The following is a 23274-nucleotide window of genomic DNA, read 5'->3' on the forward strand; positions in this document are numbered from 1 at the left end:
TTCTCCTTCAATGTTAAAATGTGTAATTCTACCCAGAAATATATGTTAAAACATGCCTCAACAACTCCAGAAAGTGTTGGTTATCTATAAAATTTAATTTACTTCCAGAAAATGATGTTTTAGGTGTTTGGTCTTCGGCATCGTCTGAAGATTGTTTGTGTCATTGCTATATACTTACAAGTGAAACCCTGAAACATTTAATTGTTGATTGCTGGGCTCTTACTGTTTTACACAAAGAAGCTTTCAGGATTTATTTTATCACTCACCCTTTGTTCACTTGGGAAATGCTCCAGTGGAACTTATTAGTAAACCCTAATGATTGTCTGGTAATTACTGTGATCCATTTTTTTTAAAGTTGATTCTTCCTTTATATGACATCTCTCTGTTTTAAGATGGTTTTTATGAACTGTGTTGACGTTTTGTGATTCTGTATGATGAACATTGTGTTTTAGTGTGCTTACTGTATTATGTGTATATGTGTGTAAAGTTGATCTTTTTTGTAAACTAAATCACACAATAAGTAAATGTTATTTAGGCTTCACAAATGGGGGGGGTAGATTTCAGTTTAGCTGCAGCTAATATAAGATGTCAAAGTAAAGAAGACTGCTTTAACTTCAAAAAGTGCAGTTTCAGAGTGTGAACATGGTTGTAAATGTTTTGAAACTGTCAAAGTAAAACAATAAAAGTAGTGGAACTCAACTCCTGACTTTTCCACTCACTTAGATCTTTGAATTTACAGTATATCTAAGCTATAGTAGGATCTGTGTTAAATATTACACAGCATTTTGCATTTTCCTAAGAATGGCATCCTTCAGTGCCAATGAAATGTCTCTGCCATTTTGTTTTTGAAATTACATCTATGTTAGACTGTTAGCTATTAAACCAAGCACACAAGATTTGATTGAGCTACGTTTACAGTTACAGGCATCAGGATGTAGATACAGACAACTGATTCAGGTTGATAAGGTGGGATTTCCCTACCAAAATAAGCCAAGGATAATCTGTGTCAGGAAGTCCAAAATAAAAGTTTGTGTCCAAAACCTATGCCTGCCCTCAAATCTATTTCTATACAATGTGTGGGGATGTTGGCATGAAAATGAGTATTGTTGAAATACACGTTCTGAGCTTCTTGCTGCTCTTGCTTGTAAAGATGTACCCTTCCCAAATTTCAGGATTGTTCACAAAGAAAAGGGGTTCCTTACCCCAAACGTTCATGTCTCCCAGCTGTTTCAAAACACGGTTCTTCTTAGTTCTTTCCAGCTCTTCTGGTCGAGTTATCTTTCACTAAATTCACAATACAGTTCCTTGATTTCAGCTCACATCAACTTTCCTTTATATTCAAAACACAAGGTTCTTTGCAAGTATTTTAAGAGGCTTTTTTCATAAGTGGTTCTCCTCGGTCTAGGCACAATTATCAGACCACACAGTTCACCCATCACAGGTCATGCAACCTAGACGCCTGTCTGACCTCTTCTTCCTTGTATGCACATTGCCACTGTTTCAGCTCTATAGTGGTACTTGGTTCAATCCTATTTCACATCCTCATGATTCTTTACCAATTCTTGCTTTGCCACTATTCACCTGTAGCACTTTCATATATTCTTATGGCTCCTGCCAATGTTTGCTTTCTCCAGTTACACAGTTCCTTCACAGTGTAATATTCTACAGCATTGCTTTGAATCAGCTCAGTATTCAACAGTACTTGCTTTCCTTTAAATCAGTATGCAAAAGTGCTTGCTTGTCTTGCTTTCATTTAAATCGGTATTCCAAAGTGCTTTAATGTCTTGCTTTCTTTCAAAGCAGTATTCAAAAGTGTTTACTTTCTTGCTTTCATTCAAAGCAATATTAAAAAACGTTTGCTTTCCTTTGGTTCAGCATTCATTAAAGTTCCATAAGTATAACATGCACCTGCTGCCTCGGTGTCACCTTTCCTAGGTTGATTCACTGGTCGGGGCTTACGGCATTCCAGCGAGGTCTCTGGCCACCACAAATCCTCCCTCTCTCCTGCCGCATCTCGCTCAGTCTCCACAACAGTTCTCTGTGGCTTCTCTCCTGACGCTGATGCATCTCTCACAGCTCGGGTCTCACTTTTAAGCTTTGCTTGAAAACACTGGTTCCCGTTCTGTAATTCTCTGCAGGCCTCCAGCTTCTCTCAGTCTCGCTTCGGCTGCATACACTCTGCATCGTTCTTGGGCTCTCGAGCACTCTGTCTGCCATGCCGCCTTGCCAGAGAGGGGTGCGCTCCTACAGCAGTCCGTAAACCTGCTTCCACAGCTGACTCCATTCTAAACATTCTTCCTGCTTTTAAACGTCCTGCCATGCTGATTGGTCCAAAAAGGACTAGACAGCTCACTGTGACTTGGAAGTTCTGCATTGCTCTCGCTCGACTCCTCCTCGTTTCAGGCATTAACTATTGTGTGTATTTGTTTGTGTTAATAAAGAGAGGATGTATTTCTCTACTTGGTCTTGTCCTCGTCCCGTTACTTAACCGGTATTTATTAGGGAATAATGTACAGTAAAAGTAGGGAAGGGATTGCCAATAGCCTATAATGGCTTGGGAGACATTGGACTCATGGTAAAAAGGAAATGGGGGATTCTCACCAAATGGTGCCTCATCCCCACTCCCAAAGTCTCCTCCACCAATGTGATCCTCCCTCACATCTCCACCCCAAGGGTCAGGATCTGATAGCAGTGGCTATTCCCTGGCTCCCGGGGGGGGAGGATATTGTGGGGAAAGAAGGGAGGATGCCCTCAGATTCCTCACAAAAAAAACACTTTTAACAAACATTTTTTATTTCTTCAAGCATCAGGCAAACACGCTTAATCGTTAATTTGCCAGAGTGTTGGGATGAAACAGACAGATCTAAATGATAGAGTTAGCAGGCAACACAGGCATACTGAAAGTGTTCATTTTTTCCACATTATTTCTTCAATATGCATTTATTTTAGATTTTTTTTATTTTTTATTTTAGTCACAAGCAATATTTTCTCTTGGATAAACAGTGAAGTTGATTTTAAGTAGTGTGTTAATAGGTTTGTATGTTCTGGCATGGAAGAAAAACACATTGCTAAACATATATTTAAAACACTTCGATTCATTTGTCTGAGTATTACTAACACATTTACCTCTGTCTCGTGTATGTTTAATAAACCTTTCAACCTATCTCATGTCCTTATGAATGTCTGTCTGCTTTTCTTCATCTCTTCTTCTTAGATCACACTCAGTGTAGCACAGGGCCATGTGCGCACCCCTTCGCCACCATCTAAGCCTCGCTTCAAAAGCTATGCCTACACGCAAGCTGCTTATGTGCTGTCCCCTGACCAAAAACAGAGGCCGTTCCCTCCACAGGTCGGTCGTATATAATGTTCTGAAAAATGTTCTGATATGTTTTTTGTTCTTGTCAAGCAATGTACCTGTTTGCGCTTTGTTTCTCTTGTTAACTATCTGCTTTCCTGCTCTGTTCCTTTGCATTTTCCCCTTATTTGTTATCTTGTTAGACCTGTTTTTTAAGAGGTCCCCTAATATCATGCACTTAATTATAATTACAAACTGTACTACAAATGTACAGGTTTAATGTTATTCTGCATTAAACAAGTACACTGATCACATTAGGCACAGACAACATAGTACATTTGTAAATTACCACACAAGATAGGTGATACAATAGGAACAAATGATTGGTAGAAAGATAATAATAATGAAACCCACCAGAGACACAATCAACTGTTTTTCATATTGTTCTTTTTCTGAAAACCATGCAAGGCACCAGAACAACATATAACAAAGACATGCACGTGGCATCTATCTGATCTCCATAATGAGTAAAAAAGGTGTTTGCATTTCTTCATTAAACAGGAAGCTCTCATTTGGGAGGATAACTGGGGAAAAAAATCAATTTTGGTTGCCATTAAAATGTAGGCATAGGCTGAACATTGTATAAAATGCACTAATATTAATCACAAGCAAGGGTTTATTTCCTTTATTGTTGTTTTAATCTTTTCAGAAAAGCAACATTGAAAGAAAAATCATAACACAAATAAACTGATCATTCATTTAGTGGGCCTTTAGAATACAGCAAGTACAGTAGTAATGTTTGATTTTAAATGAGTTGTTAGGTGTTCAGATATTTGTAGTACGTCATGAAACAGAAGCATGTGTACTGTTGCATTTGAAAATGTTTAATTGAGTAGTATGCTGGAATATCCCCTCCCATGCACTCTGCATGGTGCAGGCTTCTCATTTCATCTCTAAAACTCATGGCATTCTTTACTCGGTCTCTTCCTCTCCCCCACCTCCCTCTACTTCCCCCTCTTCCTCTGGCCCTTCTGTGGCCACCACTCCTCCCTCCTTCTGCATTTCCCCTGTTCTCCCCAGATGAAATTTAATGACAAGTTCAATCTATTAAAGTTCTGTCAAAACACCTTCTCCCCTGTTCCTCTAAAACATCAAAGACCACATTGCCACCCTGACTTCTGCTTTGGCTGACTTCTGCAATCACTGCTTCACCACTGGAGTCTTCCCTTCCCCCCTGAAGCACTCTCTTGTGCACCCTCTTCTTAAGAAACTCTCTGCCGACCCCTCCTGCCCTGAAAACTACCGCCCAATATCCATCACTCCTTTCCTGGGCAAACTCCTGGAAAAGCTGGCCATCTCCCAGCTGAATCTTCACACTGAATTGGTTGGTTGTTTCCATGACCATCAGTCTGGCTTCAGAGCTGCCAGAAGCGCGGAAACTGCTCTCCTGAACATCTGTGAAGACCTGCTCCCCAACCTTGACTCCAATACCCCCTGTGTCCTCATCCTACTTGATCTCTCTTCTGCCTTTGACACGGTCAACCATGCCATTCGGCTCAACCATCTCTGTGATAACCTGGGTATCGGAGATCAAGCCCTGGCTTGGCTGACCTCTTTCCTCTCCCATCGACCCTTCGCAAGTCCAACTTGGGTCCTTCCTCTCCTCTATCACTCTCTCTACCTTTGGTGTTCCCGGGGGTCTAACCTCTCTCCCTGGCTGATCACCCAATACCTGGCACATATTGCCCACCGCATTGCCACTCTCTGCCCCAACTTTCAGTGCTATGCGGATGACACACAGCTAATTTTCAGGCTCCCTTCCGCCACTTCTTCTCCTTCTCTCATCTCTGACTGTCTGTCTGCTATCCAGGAGTGGTGTGCCACCAAAGATCTCTGCCTTAATGCCACTAAGACTGAGATTCTCCACATTGGCACACATGCTCCCTCCTTCCATGCCTCTCTCTGGCCAGACTCTCTTGGCCCTTTTCCTTCTCCCACCTGTGAGGCTAAAATCCTCGGGGTCATCGTCAACTCCACACTCTCCTTTTCTCCTCACATCTCTGAAGTCTCTAAGAAGTCACACTACCACCTCTTCAGAGGCATTATTCCTTTCCTCTCCTTCCCCCAGAAGCTCACTGTCTCCGGAGCTCTGGTTCCCTCTAGACTGGACTACTGCAACAGCCTTTTTCTAAATCTGCCTGCTTCTATTCTCCGCCCTCTGCAACTCATCCAGAACAGGACTGCGAGACTTGTCCTTGGCCTCAAGCCAGGGATCATATCTCTCCATGACTTAAATCTCTACACTGGCTCCCAGTGGCTATGACAATTAAGTTCAAACCCCTCTGCATTGCCCACAAGGCTTTCTAGGGCCTGCGGCCTCAATGCCTCTCACTCTCTCTCTTCCTAAATATCTTCCTTCTCGAGTTCTTCGCTCTTCCGCCTCCAACTCCCTCAGGGTCAGTCACTTCTCCAAGCAACAAGTTTGTGGTAGATCTCTGTCTTCTGCTGGGGCCTCCCTCTGGAACAGCCTCCATGCCTCCCTCAAACGTGAGGAGAACCATCTCCGGTTCTGGAAGCACCTCAAGACCTTCCTTTTTGCTTCTGCTTTCTCTCCTCCTCTCCCCTGCTGAACTCCTGACTGAAATTGCACTGGTCACCTGGCAACCCTCTGATCTCGGGCCCAGGACCCCTCCCTCCCAGCTACACACCTGCACTGCCTCCCGGGCAATCCCTGCACTTAGGGGCTGTTCTGTTTCCCTAAAGTCCCCACCAGCTCTTGACACACGATGTCTGCACTTACTCACGCACTTGCCACTAAATCTTACCTACTGTTTTATTTATTTTATTTATTCTTTAGTGTGATCCTATGTATTGCACTGCCCGCTCCCTCTTCGTCCCCCACACTTACCCTTCCCCCCTCCCCTGCACTTGCGCAATCTCAAAATCACTGGGCCTAGTAAGATCGCTGTCTTTGTCTTCCATCTATTCCTCCTCCCTTGCCTCATCGCGCCTTGAAACACGTGTGTATAGGCACATTATAAATGCCATATCGTATCATATAATATCAATATCTGTACTTTAAATTAACAAAACATATGTTCTTCTTTTCCACCTCTGAACACACCATTTAAGGTTCAGTTGATTTTGATATTGTGCTCTCTATTGAGGGTTCAATTATATAATTTTCTGTTACATTTTCGAGCCGTTCATTTAAATCTATACTTTCAAGAAGACATTCGGACATGTACTGGCCAGTGACAGAACATGTGCAACAGTCAGCGTGACTATTTTTGATTTGCATGTAATGTAGCTGGGTCTTGCATATCGTGACATATGTAATTCTCGTGCAAGAGGGTGGTAGAAGGGGTAGGAGTAAAGGCAGTGCGTGAAAACAAGCTTGTTGATGCATGCAGATCTGAAGCACCCACTTCATGTCTGCCACTAAGCATCCAGGTGTATTGCGCAGGGACCACTTGGATTTGTTTGACATAGTGGAGCCCCAGCTGTTATGCTCTATTGCATGTTAAGGACATTTGCCCGGCTAGCGGCTATTTTGTGATGTACTTTGAAGGAATGTGATTCATAAGGAAGAGTGATTAGTGTGTGAAACGGCACTGTCTGAGCAGAATGCCAGCTGCTGAGCGTTTCCATGTGCGTCGTGTTAACTTAATCATTTTGGTCACTATACTTAGGGGCATAGACTCTACATCCATTTAGAAAACCTCATAAACTATGGTAGTTAGAATTCAAATAGTAACCATTTTAAAGTTAATATTTTGGACCACACCTGCACCTTGGGAAATTGTCATATCGCCATTGTCTCACCTTTCAGAACAACCTTGTTTGTGACTTTGCATGTAACCTTTCAGTAGAAACGTAAATTTTGCTGATAAAGTTGACCTTATTTCTCCATCCTCTTACTCTTCCGTTTGGACAAAGATGAGGGTATACCGTTAGACATGCCTATATTCGTAACACAAGTTTAGTAGCAAGTTATTGTCCACCTCCATATTGTCATGCTCAGTCTGTATTACAATTCCTTGGTTTATATTCTGGCCCAGCCGTTCATTATTAACGTCTTATCTTGCACCAAAAAACCTAGTAATTTGTGCCTGTTCACTTTCCTCTTTCTGTCCACTTTTCCCAGGGTCTTTAGCGTCTTCTGGACTGAGGATTTTATCTTGTGCTATGGCCACAATTAAAGTGGTGGGGGAGTCTGCTGTTAGAATATTGTGTTTCTTGCTTTTTTTGCACGTGAGCGAAATTTTGATTACTTTGTGCTTCAGAATAATGTTCACATGCACTTTGACAGTAAGCTCTTACTCTTGTGATAACTCACTATCACTATGGTACTCACAAAATATTTTAAACATATAACCTCTTAGGTTGTTCTTATATTCTAATAAAATTGCTCACAGCAAACGGCAACAGTAAAGCGTCATGTCTTGCCTAACTGCAGGCCTCAAAATGCACTTGCACAAGGCTACACCTTGTTATCAGGCAGACGACAGTGAATTACACTACTAATTGTGTAGTGCGCAAACAACAGTATGCAAACCATTGCTGATTTGCTTACCAGCACTTGATATCATGCAGATTGCTTGTTCTCCGCACAGGGCTCAAGATAACGGCCTCACTGCAAACGGTAAGCAGCAATGAGCAGTCTATCGGGATCTCTGCCCATCTGCCTTGGCGTCTCTGGCAGCCTCTGTGTCCATCTCTCTGGGTGTACTGTGAGAAATCTGGGGGTATTTTCACTCGTACTCCCCTGAAATCCTCTATGCAGGTGGCCAGGTAAAAGCCATTTTGTTTGGATCCTGACCTATGGGGTGGACAAGCAAGGCAGATCACCTGGGTGGAGGATCCTTTGGATTTGGGAGTGGGGTACCTGCAAGCGAGACATGCTATCCTCTTTTCACTTTAGAAAGTCAACTCAACCTCCCTGAAGACTTTATGGGCAAATCACCTCCTTTCATTTCCCCCATCTTTGTCCTTTAACAATACTGTGACGAGGAAGAGGCGACTATGAGTAATGATCATCAACAACTCCCATGGCCACTTTTACACTGGGACGAAGAAGAGGCTTGCTAAAAGCGATTGGGGGGGTCAGGCATGTCCTCTTAATCAAAGTCAGGCAGAATTGGGCAATGGTTCACACCTGCATCTTATTGAAGGACTACAGGTGTAGACATTGAGAAACCAAGAAGTGAACAGAGAGAGACACCTGGGGAACTGTTGAGGCTGAGAGCAGGAGGAAACCCCAGAAGACTGGAGGCAGCCATTTTGGGACCAGAGGTGGAACCGGGACGCGGGCTGACATCTACAACCTGTGGGGAGCCTCTGATACAAAGTAGAAGCAAACCGAACTGTGGTGAAGCCAGAGTGAAGAGGACGCTGTATCGGTCCTCGACGAAGCAGAGGAGTGCATGTGCAAGCTGAGCTCCAATACACAGGGCTCACAGAAACAGAAGTAGCAACCAGAGCAGGGGAAAAATGCAGCGAGTGCTACCGGAGGAGGAAGCCCAGGACCAGTGAATGCTGTGAAAGCCACTCAGAGACTGGGGCATGCTGGGTGGGCTGCAAAAGCATAGAACAGCTCTAAAGGAGTACATGCTTCAGTTACATATTAATTTGTGATACTAATTGAATGGAAGAAAGGCAAGTTGCATGAGGCACAGTAATTGCCAATATTGAATAACAAACTGAAAGAAAGTAGCACATCAGGTCGAATTTAGGACTCTAACTACAGAGTGAAGTCAAGTCTGAGAAACCATTTGTTTGTTTCGAAAGCAAACTGATTGAACCCTAAAACCGTGCTTAAAGGACAGTAATCTGCATTCTTGAAAGAAACTAAGCACGGAAAGGAAAAAAAGAGTTAGCAAAAGTGAAGTGTGAATAAGAGCCTGAAATACAACAAACAATTGAATGTGTGCAGAACAAGGACGCCAAGCACTGGCTTAGAGATTTGTGGTACTCTATTAAACATCCAACAGTCTTACACAAGGCCACCAAGTTAAGGAAACTCAAATACAGAGGCCAGATACTGAGAAGTGTATGTGTGAGCAGGTGAAGTAAGGGATTCTGGTTGCATGACCTGTGATGGGTGGACCGTGTGGTCTGACAACGATGTCCAGACCAGAGAACCAAAACATGTCTGAAAATTTCAAGATTCATATGCAAAGTGTCAAGAATGAACATTACCATTGTTGCATTTAGACTTTGGGGAAGGAAACCCTGAGTATTGAAGAATTGTTGGAATTACCTTCAAGACAGAGCCTATAGATTATTTCTTTTGTGATTACTTTTACATTGAACTTGGGGAAGGGAACACTGAGAAAGTTGTGGAACTGTATTACACCTTGAGTTCAAGAGGACTTGAAAACTGTTATGAACTTGTTTATACTCGGTGAACGGGAGCTGAAGAAGACACCCTGAGCTGGAAATAGTTCAGAACTTTACGTTTGTAACACTGTTCAGTTCAGGGTTGACATCCCTACACATTGTTTTGCTTTAGGTGTGAGGGTAAGCATAGGTTTTTGGACACATACACTTTCACAAGAAATACCAAAGTGCCAGTACCAAACCCAGAGTTAACCCTGCAGGGCACAGGCACTCCCAGCAAGCTCTGTGGCTCTGTAGATTGCCACAAACTCACTAAAGGAACAGACCCACTAGCGTAACATACGTACATATATGTCAAGTCACACTGACGGATTCAGGAAACACTCTGCCGCTACTGACAACTCGCCCTCACCCGTGAAAGAAAAATAGTCCACTGATATAGCTTTTCACTGCAACAATGTTTGTTTATTTTTTTTTTCATTTAAAGTAAGCTCTATGGCATTTACTTCAAAAGTTATAAACACAAATGTGGTTTTGTATGTAAAAATGTACAGAGTGCATGTTTTTCTTTACATATAATGGGATGAAAGATAATATGAAATAGCATTTAAATCCTTGCCTGGTACCGGGCATATCGTCTTAGGTCCTTTTGAAGCTCAGATTTGGCCCAATTATGGTTACTGAGAATTTGGTTTCCATGGGAATCTTTGTCAGAAGGTTCTGTGAAATTAGGCAGCCCAGGCCATTTGTTGACACTTGTTGTTTGCTGCCCCTTGAGTGATTATTCGACATAGAGAGATTAAGGGATCTCGTTCACAAGCATCCCCTTATACCAAAGGGATCAACCCTTAAAAAATCAAAACATGAAACTTGTGATCAACAATTGCAACCTGATTTCAGTGGACTCTCTTACTCTACGACATTCATTAGTGGTGTTTCAAAAAACATTGCTTGACAGCTTGTATATAGAAAAATACACATATTTTATTTATCATTTTACACAAAAGATTGTTTTACCTTTTTTTAAAAAAAAATTACATCAGGCTAAAAACCTATGCCTTCCTCTACCAACATCATGTAGAAGACACCTCTCTTCATCTATGTGCATGCATTCACCTCCTTCAACAAATAATTATGTTAGTAACAATACTTGTCCACCAAAGTGTCTTGTGGTGTGCTGTTAATTGCACTGGGCCATACCTCATAAAACACAACTCACTCCATTACATTCCGCTCATTCTGTCTTCATTCACATTCCAGTTTCATTTCACAACCATCAACTATGCCCAACATGTTTCTTTCTGCTCTTATTATTTTGTCTTGAATACCGGGAAATTCATCAGGGGCTTGTATAAAGGATTAGTAAAGGTATGCAACATTCAACAATTAATAGCTCTAAAAACCACAGCGAAATACATTTAACAATCAAAAGAGCATTTCTTTTGCAGGGTTCTTGTTGGGTTTGCAGTGTTTTGTTTCTGAAGGGTTTTAATCCCCTTTATATTGTGTGACTCATAAGAGAATCTCCACCTATCAGGAAGCAATCAAAAACAGGGATATAAATAACCTGTTTAGGCTGACCCATTTTATGATCACTGTACATAAGTCACAGATATCTCAAAAAACCAAGGCTGATCACACTATGCTTTATCAATGTGCAGTGGAGCAAATCCCCCTGCATCCAGTATACTAGCTTTTCCACAAAGATCAATCATGCTAGTCTCTAGGCTCAAAAGAAATCTCTTTCTAACCTTGCCCCTATCTGTATTGTAATCTTAACATTAATTTGGGCGCATCGTTCAAATTGACTCACCGATTTAGGAAATAATGCAGATTTTGTGAGAAATAGAGTCCCTATGAAGAGTCTTTCGCATCCGAGGATGGAACCTCTTGGTCTCCTCAGTGGAACAGTCGCGAGTTGCTGCCGTAGTTCACAAGAAAACAGACAAAAGCCAGAAAGACGAACGGGAAAAGGAAAGAAGAAAGAAAGGGAGAGACCCGTTAGCAAGATTTTCACGGGTTTCCCTATACGCAAAGCACCGCTGACCTCTTTGTTTACTTACTTTGTCTATTCAGGCTTCCTTTTCCCTGAGTGCTGTCTACTTGACGTCACTTTCTTTTTCTTACTCGTACTCCTTTCACCTAGATGTGACCCATGGAACACTACGGGACAGAAACAAAATAACCACAATTCCAGTCATCCACCAGCTACCTATACATGGCCGTCTTCCAAAATGTGAGACCTAGTTGGTTAAGTATTCTTATTGTAAAGAAACGTACGTGGTTGTTGCTGTTTTCCTTTTCTGACCGGATGCGTTTTTAGCTTTCACGACTTTTGTTGTTTGTGCCAGCTCCTATTGTGAGTGCCGTGGTAAATTTCCCCTCATTGGAGATTATTTTCCAGGCCACTGATATCTGTGCAGCAAAGGAGAGAGAATCAAATGTAAATCGACATCTCCCGCGTGCCCACTGATGTATGTATATTGAAACACTTTGCATTGCTGGTCGTATGGCCCTTAACGTATCAGTTACTCTTCACGGCACTCTAGGTTTTAATGGTATCTGGTTTCACCCCTTCCCTTGTCCCATGTTAGTCGGCTCTCTCTTTCTTATACAGAGGGGCAGGATAGCTGAATGAAGCTATGCTAACACGTTAGGTCGAAGAGTTTCTCACTTCTTTCCAATAGAGACACTCTTTCCATTTCCTTCCGTTTCGTTCCACTGCTCCTTCTCACTCGTGCTGCTTCTGGGATCTCATTGGAACCTGTCGCGCATGTTCTATCTTTTTATGCGTTAGTGTTCCACTCTTACGCATGCGCATTCGCAGTACGTTTCATTCTAGCGCGCATGCGCTCTCGGCTAGTTGGTCAATTTCCAAACTCCAGCCGTCCGTGCTCGATAAGTCCTTCCCACATCCGTGCCCCGCTCGGCACGGTCTGTTGTCAAACTGCCGGGACGCTACCCAGGACCGTTTTTACCAAAAAAGAACACGTGCACTGGACCAATACGCTCCCACTGTGCAAGTAAGTTATATGTATTCGTCCAATGCTGATTTCATTATCCAAAGCTTCCTGCCATTCTCTAAGATGACGCCCACCAATCTATCTTCTCATTAAGTCCTGTGGTCATACTATTGCTCAGGAAGATGAGCCCCTTGAGTGATTACAGCTATTTTCTGTATAAATCCTATAAATGAAAACATACACAATGCAGGCACCAATATTTATTTTTTACTTAGCTATAAAATGCTGTGCTTTTTATCCCAGATTGAGTCATTGCTCTATGAAAAAAAGGTTGCTCGATACTTTCATGGTAAGATTTGTTTTGACCTTGTATGTTGTTATGGATATATACTCTTATTGGAGATGGGTTGTTAACATCGCACATTTCCGTGAATGTGTCTTTTTCAAATCCTTTGTGCAGAATATAGTTCACATGTTTGTTTTTAAATATGGCATGTTTCTTTACATCCTTCCCTTCCCTACAGACCATGGTTGTACAATCATCCCAGACATCTGCATACACACCGGGCCCTGTCATGAATGAACCACTGTTAATCCTCTTGATTAGCAGAACACACGCTCAAAGACAGAATTACTAGCATTGTTTTGATCTCTAAAAATCAAAAAAGCTCAGGCTACTGCTGTGAAGCATCAACTTCCACGGCAACAGTGATCCAGGGATGAATATTGGTTTCTAAACCATCAATTGGCCCCACACCTCTAGTACACAGAAGGGATCTGAACAGATTGGAAACACAAGGAAATTATAAACCTCCTTGTTCAATTTTGGTAACGTGAATGGAACTGCAGGCTTATCTCTGTAAGGTCGTGGATCATTGGGTAGTTGCAAAACAGCAAAAATACAATTATTACCCAATGATAAAAGGGACTGTCCAGTCGAGGTTGTGTACAAATATCTATTTTATTATTATCACAAAAGACAATTCTAGCACATTACAAAATACAACCCACCCTGTAACGGAATGCAGAGGACAGACAGTTTCAAGAAGTAAAGGGCTTGCACTTTGGATACTGACAGGAGGGTAGTGGGTAAAGTAATTAATCACAATAGTTCAAGCATGCTTTGTTTTCAGCAGAAATGGAGCAATGGGTGGTTCATTTTCACAAGAGGCATTCAAAGAAGGACCAGGGGGACAGAACCAGGATGTACCTTGTGCTTGTAGAGTTTGAGAGAGGAGACATCTGTGGGTATCAGGTAGCAGGCAGTTTGGTGAGAGACGCTGGACGGATGGCTGCAGGCTAGCCTACACAGCGGCTCGGGGTCAGGATCATTTTCTCATTGCTGGTTGACAGGTCTGAAACACTGGTTGAAGCGTCTTGGACAGCGTTAGCGACTACAGAGTGAGAACAGTCAGTGGTGCAGTCGGTGGCAGCCTGAGGGGCTTGAGGTGGATGCTGGTTGACTCCTCCTAGTTTCTTAACTGGTCTGGTATCGTCCTTTAAGGTGGGTGGCCCAAAGGTGAGGAGAGTGTTGCAGGCAATGGCCTTGTCCTTGGCTTGGTTCAGAGTCTCTCTGGCACTTTCCACCTATGAAGCTTGCTTGCAGAGCACAGCAAGGCATATACTGTATGCTGGCTGGTACCAATTCCAGAGCTGTTGGAGGGTCCTCTGGATTCAGTATCTCCCTCTATTCCATGGGAGATGTTTAGGGGAGGGATGTTGGTTGCCTCTTTGAAAAACCTGGCCTTACTTTACTGGCGGAAGCTGTAAGACAGACTGTACCTTCAGCCAGGGTCCAAATGAATTCTTCTTGTTAATCCTTACAAAGTCTTCAGATGATCTGCCAAATGAGGGGATTGACCCTCTTTTGAATCCAAATGTGCCACAGTGATTAGTGTAGGCTAAGCCTACCTTAATGAAACAATCCTGGGTCCCCACCAACAATTTCATATATGCATGAGGTCATAACCAAAGTGATTTGCAACATAAAAGGTAAGGGGGTGAAATCATGTAATATCAAGTCCCACCCATCTTCCTGTCTGTTATGTATCAATGGGTCTCTCTGGTTAATTGAGCCCTCTGTGGTTCCTGAGTAAAGCGCCAGGTCTCCCCTCAGGCTGCAGCAGGACCACACTTTGGGTCTGCGCTAAACCACATACTCGTACCTTCTGAATGGGGCCCGCCTGCGGGGATGACTACTTTAAATACTTATATACATGTTTCCAGACATGACATGTCACTGGCTTCAGGTCGACACAGTGCATATCAAAGGTTGTTGGGGTTTCCTTTTTCCTTTGTTAAATCTCTTCTGTCAGGCCCCATGAAGGCCTGTTTGAAGTATACTCTCCTAGTATGTTAATTGCTACCACCATCTGCAGAGTGTAAACAGACCAACAGTGGTGGATCCATGGAGCCTTTGGTAGTTAATTAGGCTGACCATGGTACGGGGAAGGTTTGCCCCTCCCCTGTCTGGAGATGCGCTGTGTACTTCACCTGTCAGATCCTAACTAAATATGACAGGGAGGACTGCACCTGTAGGCTGTGTCCACCCAGAGTACACACGTCAATGTGTATGTTATTCGGTGATCATAGGAAAATGTGTGCAGATTAGCCTCACACATTTTCCAGAGGTTGATCTACCATCATTCTATTTCATATAACATTTAAAAAAATTGAAGGCAAGCATGCACCCATGGTGCGAATGGTCAAATTCCTCACACCAGCCACCCTCACAGATGTGCAGGTATATGAAGTGTGAGAGTGCATAATGTGATGAATTGCCTGTATTGATCCCTTCTCTGCTAAGGGGAGACTCCCCTTGGGAGGCTAGGGAGGTAAGCATGCTCCACAAGACCCTCCCTTTGGGTCAAGGCAAGTGGGACATCACTGGGAGAGCCTTTGAAGGTGTTAAGGATTTCAATCAGGCGGTGCACACCTTAGTCTCGGCCCAGTATGCATTGCACAATTGAAATGATTATGTTTTGTGTTAGATGCAATATTGAGATGCTACACCACTCATATCACACCCCCTTTTCAAATACCGCGGGTCACAATGGACCATGAACCAGGCTGTTTGATAAAATGTAATATTTATTTATTAATTTTAAAATTCAAAAGAAATCATACAATTTTAATATGGGGCAGCAATCACCAATGGGGTGATAAGAACAATAGGAATGTAAGCAATGCACTTAGTTTAACCTTCTATTGACACAACTACAAAACACCAGGAAACAGGACCACCTTTTGATTTTAGGTAAAATAGCACTTGAGTTAGAATTTCCCCCTGCAATGTTCCCTCAACCCACAAATAATCAATCTCAAGTGGATAAACAGAAGCAGCAGGTAATCAGGAATGATAAATGACAAATGGAAAACAGAATTGAAATCTGACTTTCCCTCCCCAAACACGGGAGAAAAACAGATTTTAAAACCTGGCAATGCTAAAATGGATGAATAAAACAATGAATGTGTATAACACTTTTGAAACAAAAAAAATATCTTTACTGGAGCAACACTCCAAAGATACTAGCAATCACAAGCAATAGATTGAGCAAAAGCATACAATTCGAAACTGAATGGAAGATTTTAAACAGTTTATTATCAAAACACATTGAAAATTTAGCAAACTTTTGCAATTCCTGCCTGAATTTACCAAAACGGTTTTTAATAAAAATGGGCAAAATATTATAAGTATTGTAGTGTAGCTATCGATCATAGGTACGATATGGAAGTGAAATTAGGTCTCTAGCTGGTAAATTGAGTGAGTAATGCAAGATCTAGTGAGGTGCGTTTTGAGAAAATGAATGCAAGAATAAGAAATCAGTTTTGACAAAAACAGTTTTGCTCTACAATCGAGCATTCAGGCTAGACTACCAGATTGAGACACAGTAAAGTCAAGGGTTGACTCGCAAATTCAACCTTAGCACCTTCGCGCCCGCCCTGGTGGAACCAGTCCGATCACTCGAAAGAGGACAAAGGGCTTAGGATTTTATGGGACAAAATTATTGAAGATGTTGGCGCTAGCACAAGAAATCAAAGGCAGGGTTTCAAGAATGATTTTTGACAATATTACAAGTTATCAAGATAAGGATAGGATGACTTAGAGAGTGGAACTAAGGACAAGGCAATGCAAGGTATATAGGTTTTCTATGGTGCTTATTGATACTCCCAGTCCACTTTTTAATTTAGATCTTGGACAGTTAGCGCTCTGGTCACCACACGGATCTGGTCTAACAAAGGACAGCCAAACAAAATCAGCGGGACAGGATCAGCTGGGCAGGGGCTGGATACCAATGTATCGTTCTTGGGGACTGGCAATTCTGGTTACTGGATAGTATAGGTTATAAGGGTAGCAGGATAGCAGCAGCATGCAGTGAGTGGCAGCAAGCCAAGCTGGATTAGGATGCCAAAAGTACCACAGTTCCTCCTGGCTACTGGGAGATTAGTGGGTTTTAATATGGTAGGGTAGAACTTGCTGGAGCAGGATCAGCAATGCTTGGGTTTTGCAGTGGGCCCTGGAATAGGATCAGCAATGCTTGGCCTTGTTGTTGGAGTTTGAGAGATGAAACAGGAACACAGCACAGGAAATCAGGAAGAGTGCCTGTCCAGGGACTCTTATTTATAATGCAAAATGACATCATCAAGGTAGAGGCTGGGCAGGGTCTACGCCCTCCCATACACAACTTAGATTGGGCAGGGGAACTAGTCTCCGCCTCACTCTCAGTTGGTTGGATTTCTAATAGAATGACTTCAGGTTTATGAGGTGAGGTTTACAATGTCCAAACACTCCCACATTTACTTTACTAAAAATACGATTTTGACAAAAACATACATTTCTTCACTTGCAATCTCCTGGCAAATTATAGACAGAGGTTACATATAATGTGCAGCCCAGATCAGTCCAATCCTCAGGTCTGTGCAACCTTGTTTTGCCTTTCTGATACATTTTGGTAATTTTGCACATTAAAGATTTGGCCTAAAATTCCACTATTTTAAACACACATGTGAATTGTCCGCAGGGATGTATGTACAAAATGTTATGTTTGCCACATTAATACTTTCTTTGGCATCTGTCATATATCGTGATTTCTTTTCCCCATGCGGCAATGAGTTCTACCAAGTTTTAAAAGATAGCCCACAAAATTAGATTTAGAACTGTGCACTTTTTCCGTTTTTGCTAATTCTTGCTACAGAAATAAAAGTCTTTAAAGCATACTCTGTGTAACCACAAGGCAGTCCCTATGTTACTAGATCCTGTTTTTTTTGTCTTTCCTCCAACTGCAAGCAGCAGTCATTTCCTTCCAGGCAAGGGGGGTTCCAGTCTTAATTGACGGTTTCATTGCCCCTTCACACTTGACAAGTGAGTGTCCCAGGACTGCTATTGTCCCAGCCTGGAGCACAGACGAATGTCTGACGAGCGTGGGCACTTTCATTGTCCTGTCCCATACAAAGTTTTTCAAGCTGACACTTCGCACCTGCGTGTTCTGGATTTATGGTGTATCTCCCTTCCTTTGGAGAACTTTCATGGCTGGTAACTGGAATAACAGGTTTTTCTGAGAGTTTGCAAATCCATCCCATGTGTTTTAAACTGTTTAATTTCTTACTTTGGTTCTTGACTTAAACCTGTGAAAGAAGATAGCCTATGTGTGTATTATCACCACTAACGTGATCCCTTTATATTGCTAAGTAAACAGGCTTTCATTACCAATTGAGTTTTAAACAGGCCATTTGTTTTCTTCTCTTTAGTTAGCAAAGCCCATTTTTCCATTTTTCCACATGTGTAAAAACTGCTGGCATTTCTTTCTTTATTATTATTTTTTTTTAATTTGGTTTGGATAATAAAATCATCCTTTCAAATAACATAACATAAATTAAACATCTCTACAGATTATTGTCAGATATTACATATACATACAGAAAGTCAAGGGATTAAGTAGAAAAAAAAAGTAAAATTATTCAAACATATGCAGTTGGAGGCATGATTAGTTACTTATAATTCATATTATACGTGAGAGAATACGAGTAAAAGAAATATATTTACATATGATTTTGTTATGATACATAATTGATCTTACAACATTCTGGGAAATATGACATTCAAAAATTGTACAATTGCGACTCGAATCGCTAATTTTGAGCTATGGAAAATACATTGCCACGTTTCAGTAATATCCATGTTGCCATAGGGATGCACCAGATGTTTTTTAAAAAACGTTTCTCGAATGTGAGCCAACATAGGGCAGACCATAATAGAATGTTCTAAAGTTTCTTTAAGAGTTTTATCTTCACAAAATCGACAAAAAATTTAGATCTGGCGATATCAGTTTTCTCCTCACCATAATTTCCCTGGTCGGCTATAAATTCAACCTAAATCTTAAGTTTTGGTTACACAATTGTGAGGACAGACTTTTAATGAGATAATCTGCCATGCTTCGACAGCGCTTGTGACCAAAAGGATTGGCATTGAAGTCTTTGTATTTGAGACAGGAGTGGCGATTCTCAATCCAATCATATTGGTACAGTTTTTGTTTTGCTCGTTGGGGATTGCTCAATAGCAAGTCCAAAGAGATTGAAGCATCAGCTAATGCATGCAGAGTATGTTTGCACCACTGTTTAGTAAAAGATTGTTCACGTGCCGGAAGGTGATGAGCCATGATTCCCAATATACCATCTGAGGATAGTCCTAATACAGATTTTCTGAGGAATGCAAGTCTTCTCCATGTGACTTGAGATTACAATGATAATATAACTAATTCAAAGCGAATTAGGGGTAAAGGAGTAGATTTAGGTAAAAGGAGAATGTGTTTCCAAAATCGTGACTCAAACTGATACCACCATTCAGAATCCTTTGGGACAAATGTCTCAGAACCATTTATGAGGCTAGGAATAACCTTTTCAGTAATTTACCTTGTGATATTAAGGTTTGTAGCTTGTTGTTTGTCTCAAGTTCAAAGGTGTGATTAGTCCACTATACTAATGCCCAGATATTTATACTGATGTACTTTTAGTAAAATGTCTTTTTGTAGATACCAGTTAGCTCTGACTTTAGACTTTACATGAGGTCTGCACACCATGTTTTGAGTTTTTGGAAAATTAATCGTCAGATTATTGGTAGCTACATACAAATCCAGCTCATTGAGTAGCAATTGTAAGCCAACAGGGGTTTGTGATATTAGTAAGTATAAGGTCATCAGCATATAATAAATGACAAATCGAATGGCTCCCCAATTTTGGGCAATCTGATTAAACAGACCGCAAAGACACACCCAAGTCGAATAAGTACAAATTAAATATGGATGATGCCAGTATGCATCCCTGTTTTAATCCATGATACGTTTGAAACATGGCAGACAATTTTCCTGCTAAGGTTAACCTGACTTGCATGGTTGTGCTGGTGTGAAGCCTCATTATAAAAGACAATATTGAGGGAGGGCAATTGTACCAAATTAGTTTTTGATACATAATTAGGCGATCGATGGAATTGAAAGCCGATTGAAAATCTATGTAAACTATGTAGAGCAATTGATGTTTTGCTGCATATTTAGATTTCAAAATATTTAGAACAATTAAATTCGGGCTGGTTCCCAACCCAGCAACAAAGCCCGTTTGGAAAGGATCTCGAAGATGGTTTTGTAATGTCCATTCATTTAATCTCGCAAAATTATTTTAGTAAAGATTTTCCCCGGGGCATATAGTGCTATGGGTCTATAACTAGCAGGTGGGGATCGATCACCCTTTTTATATATGGGGACTATTAAAAAGTGTTTCCAAGTTGTCGGCAAAATTTGAATATTATTAATTAGCGAGAATAAATTGAATAGTTTGTTAGCCCATAATTCAAGGTGCTTTTTGAATGTACGATTTGAGAGACCATCTGGGCCACATGCTCCCGACTTGCTGATTTTGTAGATGTAGAAAAGAATGTCTTCCAAGTCAAAATATAAGTGAAAATGCATGTGATCCAGTTGTATGTCGAAATAAGCGTCTGAGGGAGCGGCATGTACTTGGGAAAAGTGAGTAATCAATTTTTGCTCTGTTACATTATTGGCTTGAACAACAGCTTGTGGTATATGTACTACCTGATTCAATAGTGACCAAGTTCCAGCAATGTTTTTGGTTTGTATCGATAATAGCATAATCTCTCCATCTTTCTGGTATCTTTTGGCTTGAGTGGCTTTGAGCCAGTTCTTGTATTTGGTTTTAAATTTACGAGAATGGATGTTCTCATGGGCATGGGTTCTTTTAAGACTTCTCGTTTGAGTCGACAGCAGTGTGATTTCTTGGTTTTGATTTCCAAATTAAACACATGTAATCTGGGTCGAGATGTTATTTGGCTGTTTACAGTCTTGCAGTGATTTGTGCACTGAAAATGTAACATATCCGAGTAGGTGGATGCCTGTTCAAGCGGAGCCAGCTTGTGTTTATCATGTTGGAAAACCAAATATTCATTTAACTGGATTCAGGATTTTGTTGACCATCATAGGCGATTGCCACTGACGTTTACCATTAGACATTCATGTAAATTATTCTTGTACTCAGTTGTATGAGACTTGGAAATGACCCATTGAGCAATTAATTGATTGTGATCACTGTGATGGTTTACCAAAATTCAAAAATCAGTTATACAATGAAACATTTACGTAAATGAAATCAATTGTGGAAGAGCTGGCACCTCTTCTCCATGTAGGGTGTGGGGGAATATCGGATGGAAATACTCCATTTAGTTTGACTAAATTGTGGTTTGTTGCAAAAGAATGCCACTTTATCAATCTATGATTATTATTGGAGTAGTTTTCAGATATACAATTAAGGTTTAGATCTCCCGCAATGATGGTTTGAGAAGTAGAAGTGTCCATTGCGATTACATTTAGTAATTCACCCAGATCCTTTAAGAATTTTCCCTCAGATATGCCCACAGGATTCCAATATACATTAATCAAACCATACATAATGTTATGGATTTTGACTTTTACCAGTTGCATAAACTCATTCGGGGAGGCCCATTCTTGTGCTGTAATAATTGGTTCAATTTTGATGGCTATGAGCAACCCTGATGATGGTCTTCCTAAGTTTGCTTTAATGGCAGGAATCACAAACAGATCATAATTATCCCACATAGGAGGTGGCATCATGAGAATATTATTTTGAATCAGCGAACTGTCATTATTTATCAAATGAGTAAAACCTGGAGTATTCCAACTGAGGAGAGAGATATTTTGTTCATTTGTTAGGTGGACTAGTTAGTTGGACTGCTTGGTTAGTCCACACATGCATTCTCTCTGTTTACAAGCTATTGCACTCGTCTGTGTTGTGGTAATGTTGGTAGTGATCTTACTAGCTTAATATTGTGGATTTCGTGTCCGCTCACCCTCAACCACAGAATCAGTGCTAAGATCAAAACCCAGCATTGGGAGTTCCTTTTTTGCCAACCATATGGTGTTTTGAATGATTCTGGAATTCACCCAGATACGCACTGCTTGTAAATTGGTTTTCGAAGGAAATTCTACTAAGGCAAGGTCAGCAATATGAATATCTTCTAACAAGGAAATGTCTGGAAATATAGCAAGTATGGAGTGTCTCTTCAGTTCATATTGTACTGACAGACTCGGTTTACACGCTATCTTGAGAGAAAAATTTGCCGGGAATGTCTTATTACATATCCTCAAAGGGCTCTTATTTGCAAGTTTTAATGGCATATTTGGGGTAATAGTCGTACTTAAAGGTGTAACGTTGGTGTTTATCACTGATTGTATTAAATTAATGATTTCAGGTACTACTTCTGTCAACAAGACCTGTTTATTGCTTGCTGACTTCGGATTGTCACCGTCTGCTTGATTTCAGAATTTCTGTAACTGGAAGTTTGTATCTGATGCGTGTTGAGCATTAGCACTTACATTTGTTAAACGTTGCCCTATTATGGGCGCAAGCAGTGGTATACTACTCGCAGTATTTGGGCATAAGATCTCTTTTCCCATTTTTTTGTGGGATGGTCAATCATTGGATTTCCGATGATTTTGGAATTTTGTGTTTTAGCACCATTAGTTATGGAGGCAATTGAAGGTTGACTACTCATGTATGCGTCAACGGCTTTTCTGATTTCTTTTCGATGAACATTTCTAATGCTCGTCGGTGACTTGAGATTTCCATTGGACAAAATCGGCTTATTCATTGGAATATTGGTTGTATCCGCATTACACTTGTTGTTGTTGCCTTGGGCTACCGCCTCTTTAACAAGGTCGTCCTGGGGGGCATACGGCACAGGAGGAGTTGCAGTTTCTAGTTCTGTTCTTATTTCTTTGTTCAAAACAATGTGTTGGTATTTTTTTTGCTATTGCTTGGGCCATGGGGATAGTATTTTTAGCAAGAATATTTAATCTTTTAATAAATAATGTAGTCTTAGCACGGCTATTATTCTTTGTTTTAGAGTCACTTTTCGATTGCCTGGTTTGAGAGGGAGCTGACATTTTGGAGTTTTTGGAGAAAATAGTGTAGGAAGCTTGAGGGGGCCTCACACACTCAAGTTGGGTCGAGCTCGGTCCTTTTTGATGGGTGGGGGAGTTGATGTTAAGACCAGTATTCGGGCATGAGTTGTCCACATTAGTATCAGCGATAGAAATGATTTTGTCCATTTGCGGAACATTGGGAAACGTAGTTTTGCGGGCAGGAGGTGGG

General features: G+C 41.2%; 1 protein-coding gene across 8 annotated transcripts in view; it reads left to right on the top strand.

Moving 5' to 3' along the window:
- DMD (dystrophin) overlaps nt 1-23274 on the top strand; it is a 7616828-nt gene that overhangs the window by 1470355 nt on the left and 6123199 nt on the right. For 7 of the 8 annotated variants that reach the window (XM_069639082.1, XM_069639084.1, XM_069639079.1 and 4 more), the window contains exon 9: nt 3215-3349. The exons of the other annotated variant lie outside the window; for it this stretch is intronic. In XM_069639082.1, the coding sequence (XP_069495183.1) occupies nt 3215-3349 (135 nt within the window). The remainder of the gene's footprint in view (nt 1-3214; nt 3350-23274) is intronic. 8 annotated transcript variants of the gene reach the window in all.

This window comes from Ambystoma mexicanum, chromosome 7q (assembly GCF_040938575.1).
Source record: "Ambystoma mexicanum isolate Mex_15411 chromosome 7q, UKY_AmexF1_1, whole genome shotgun sequence".
NCBI classification, from domain to species: Eukaryota; Metazoa; Chordata; class Amphibia; order Caudata; family Ambystomatidae; genus Ambystoma; species Ambystoma mexicanum.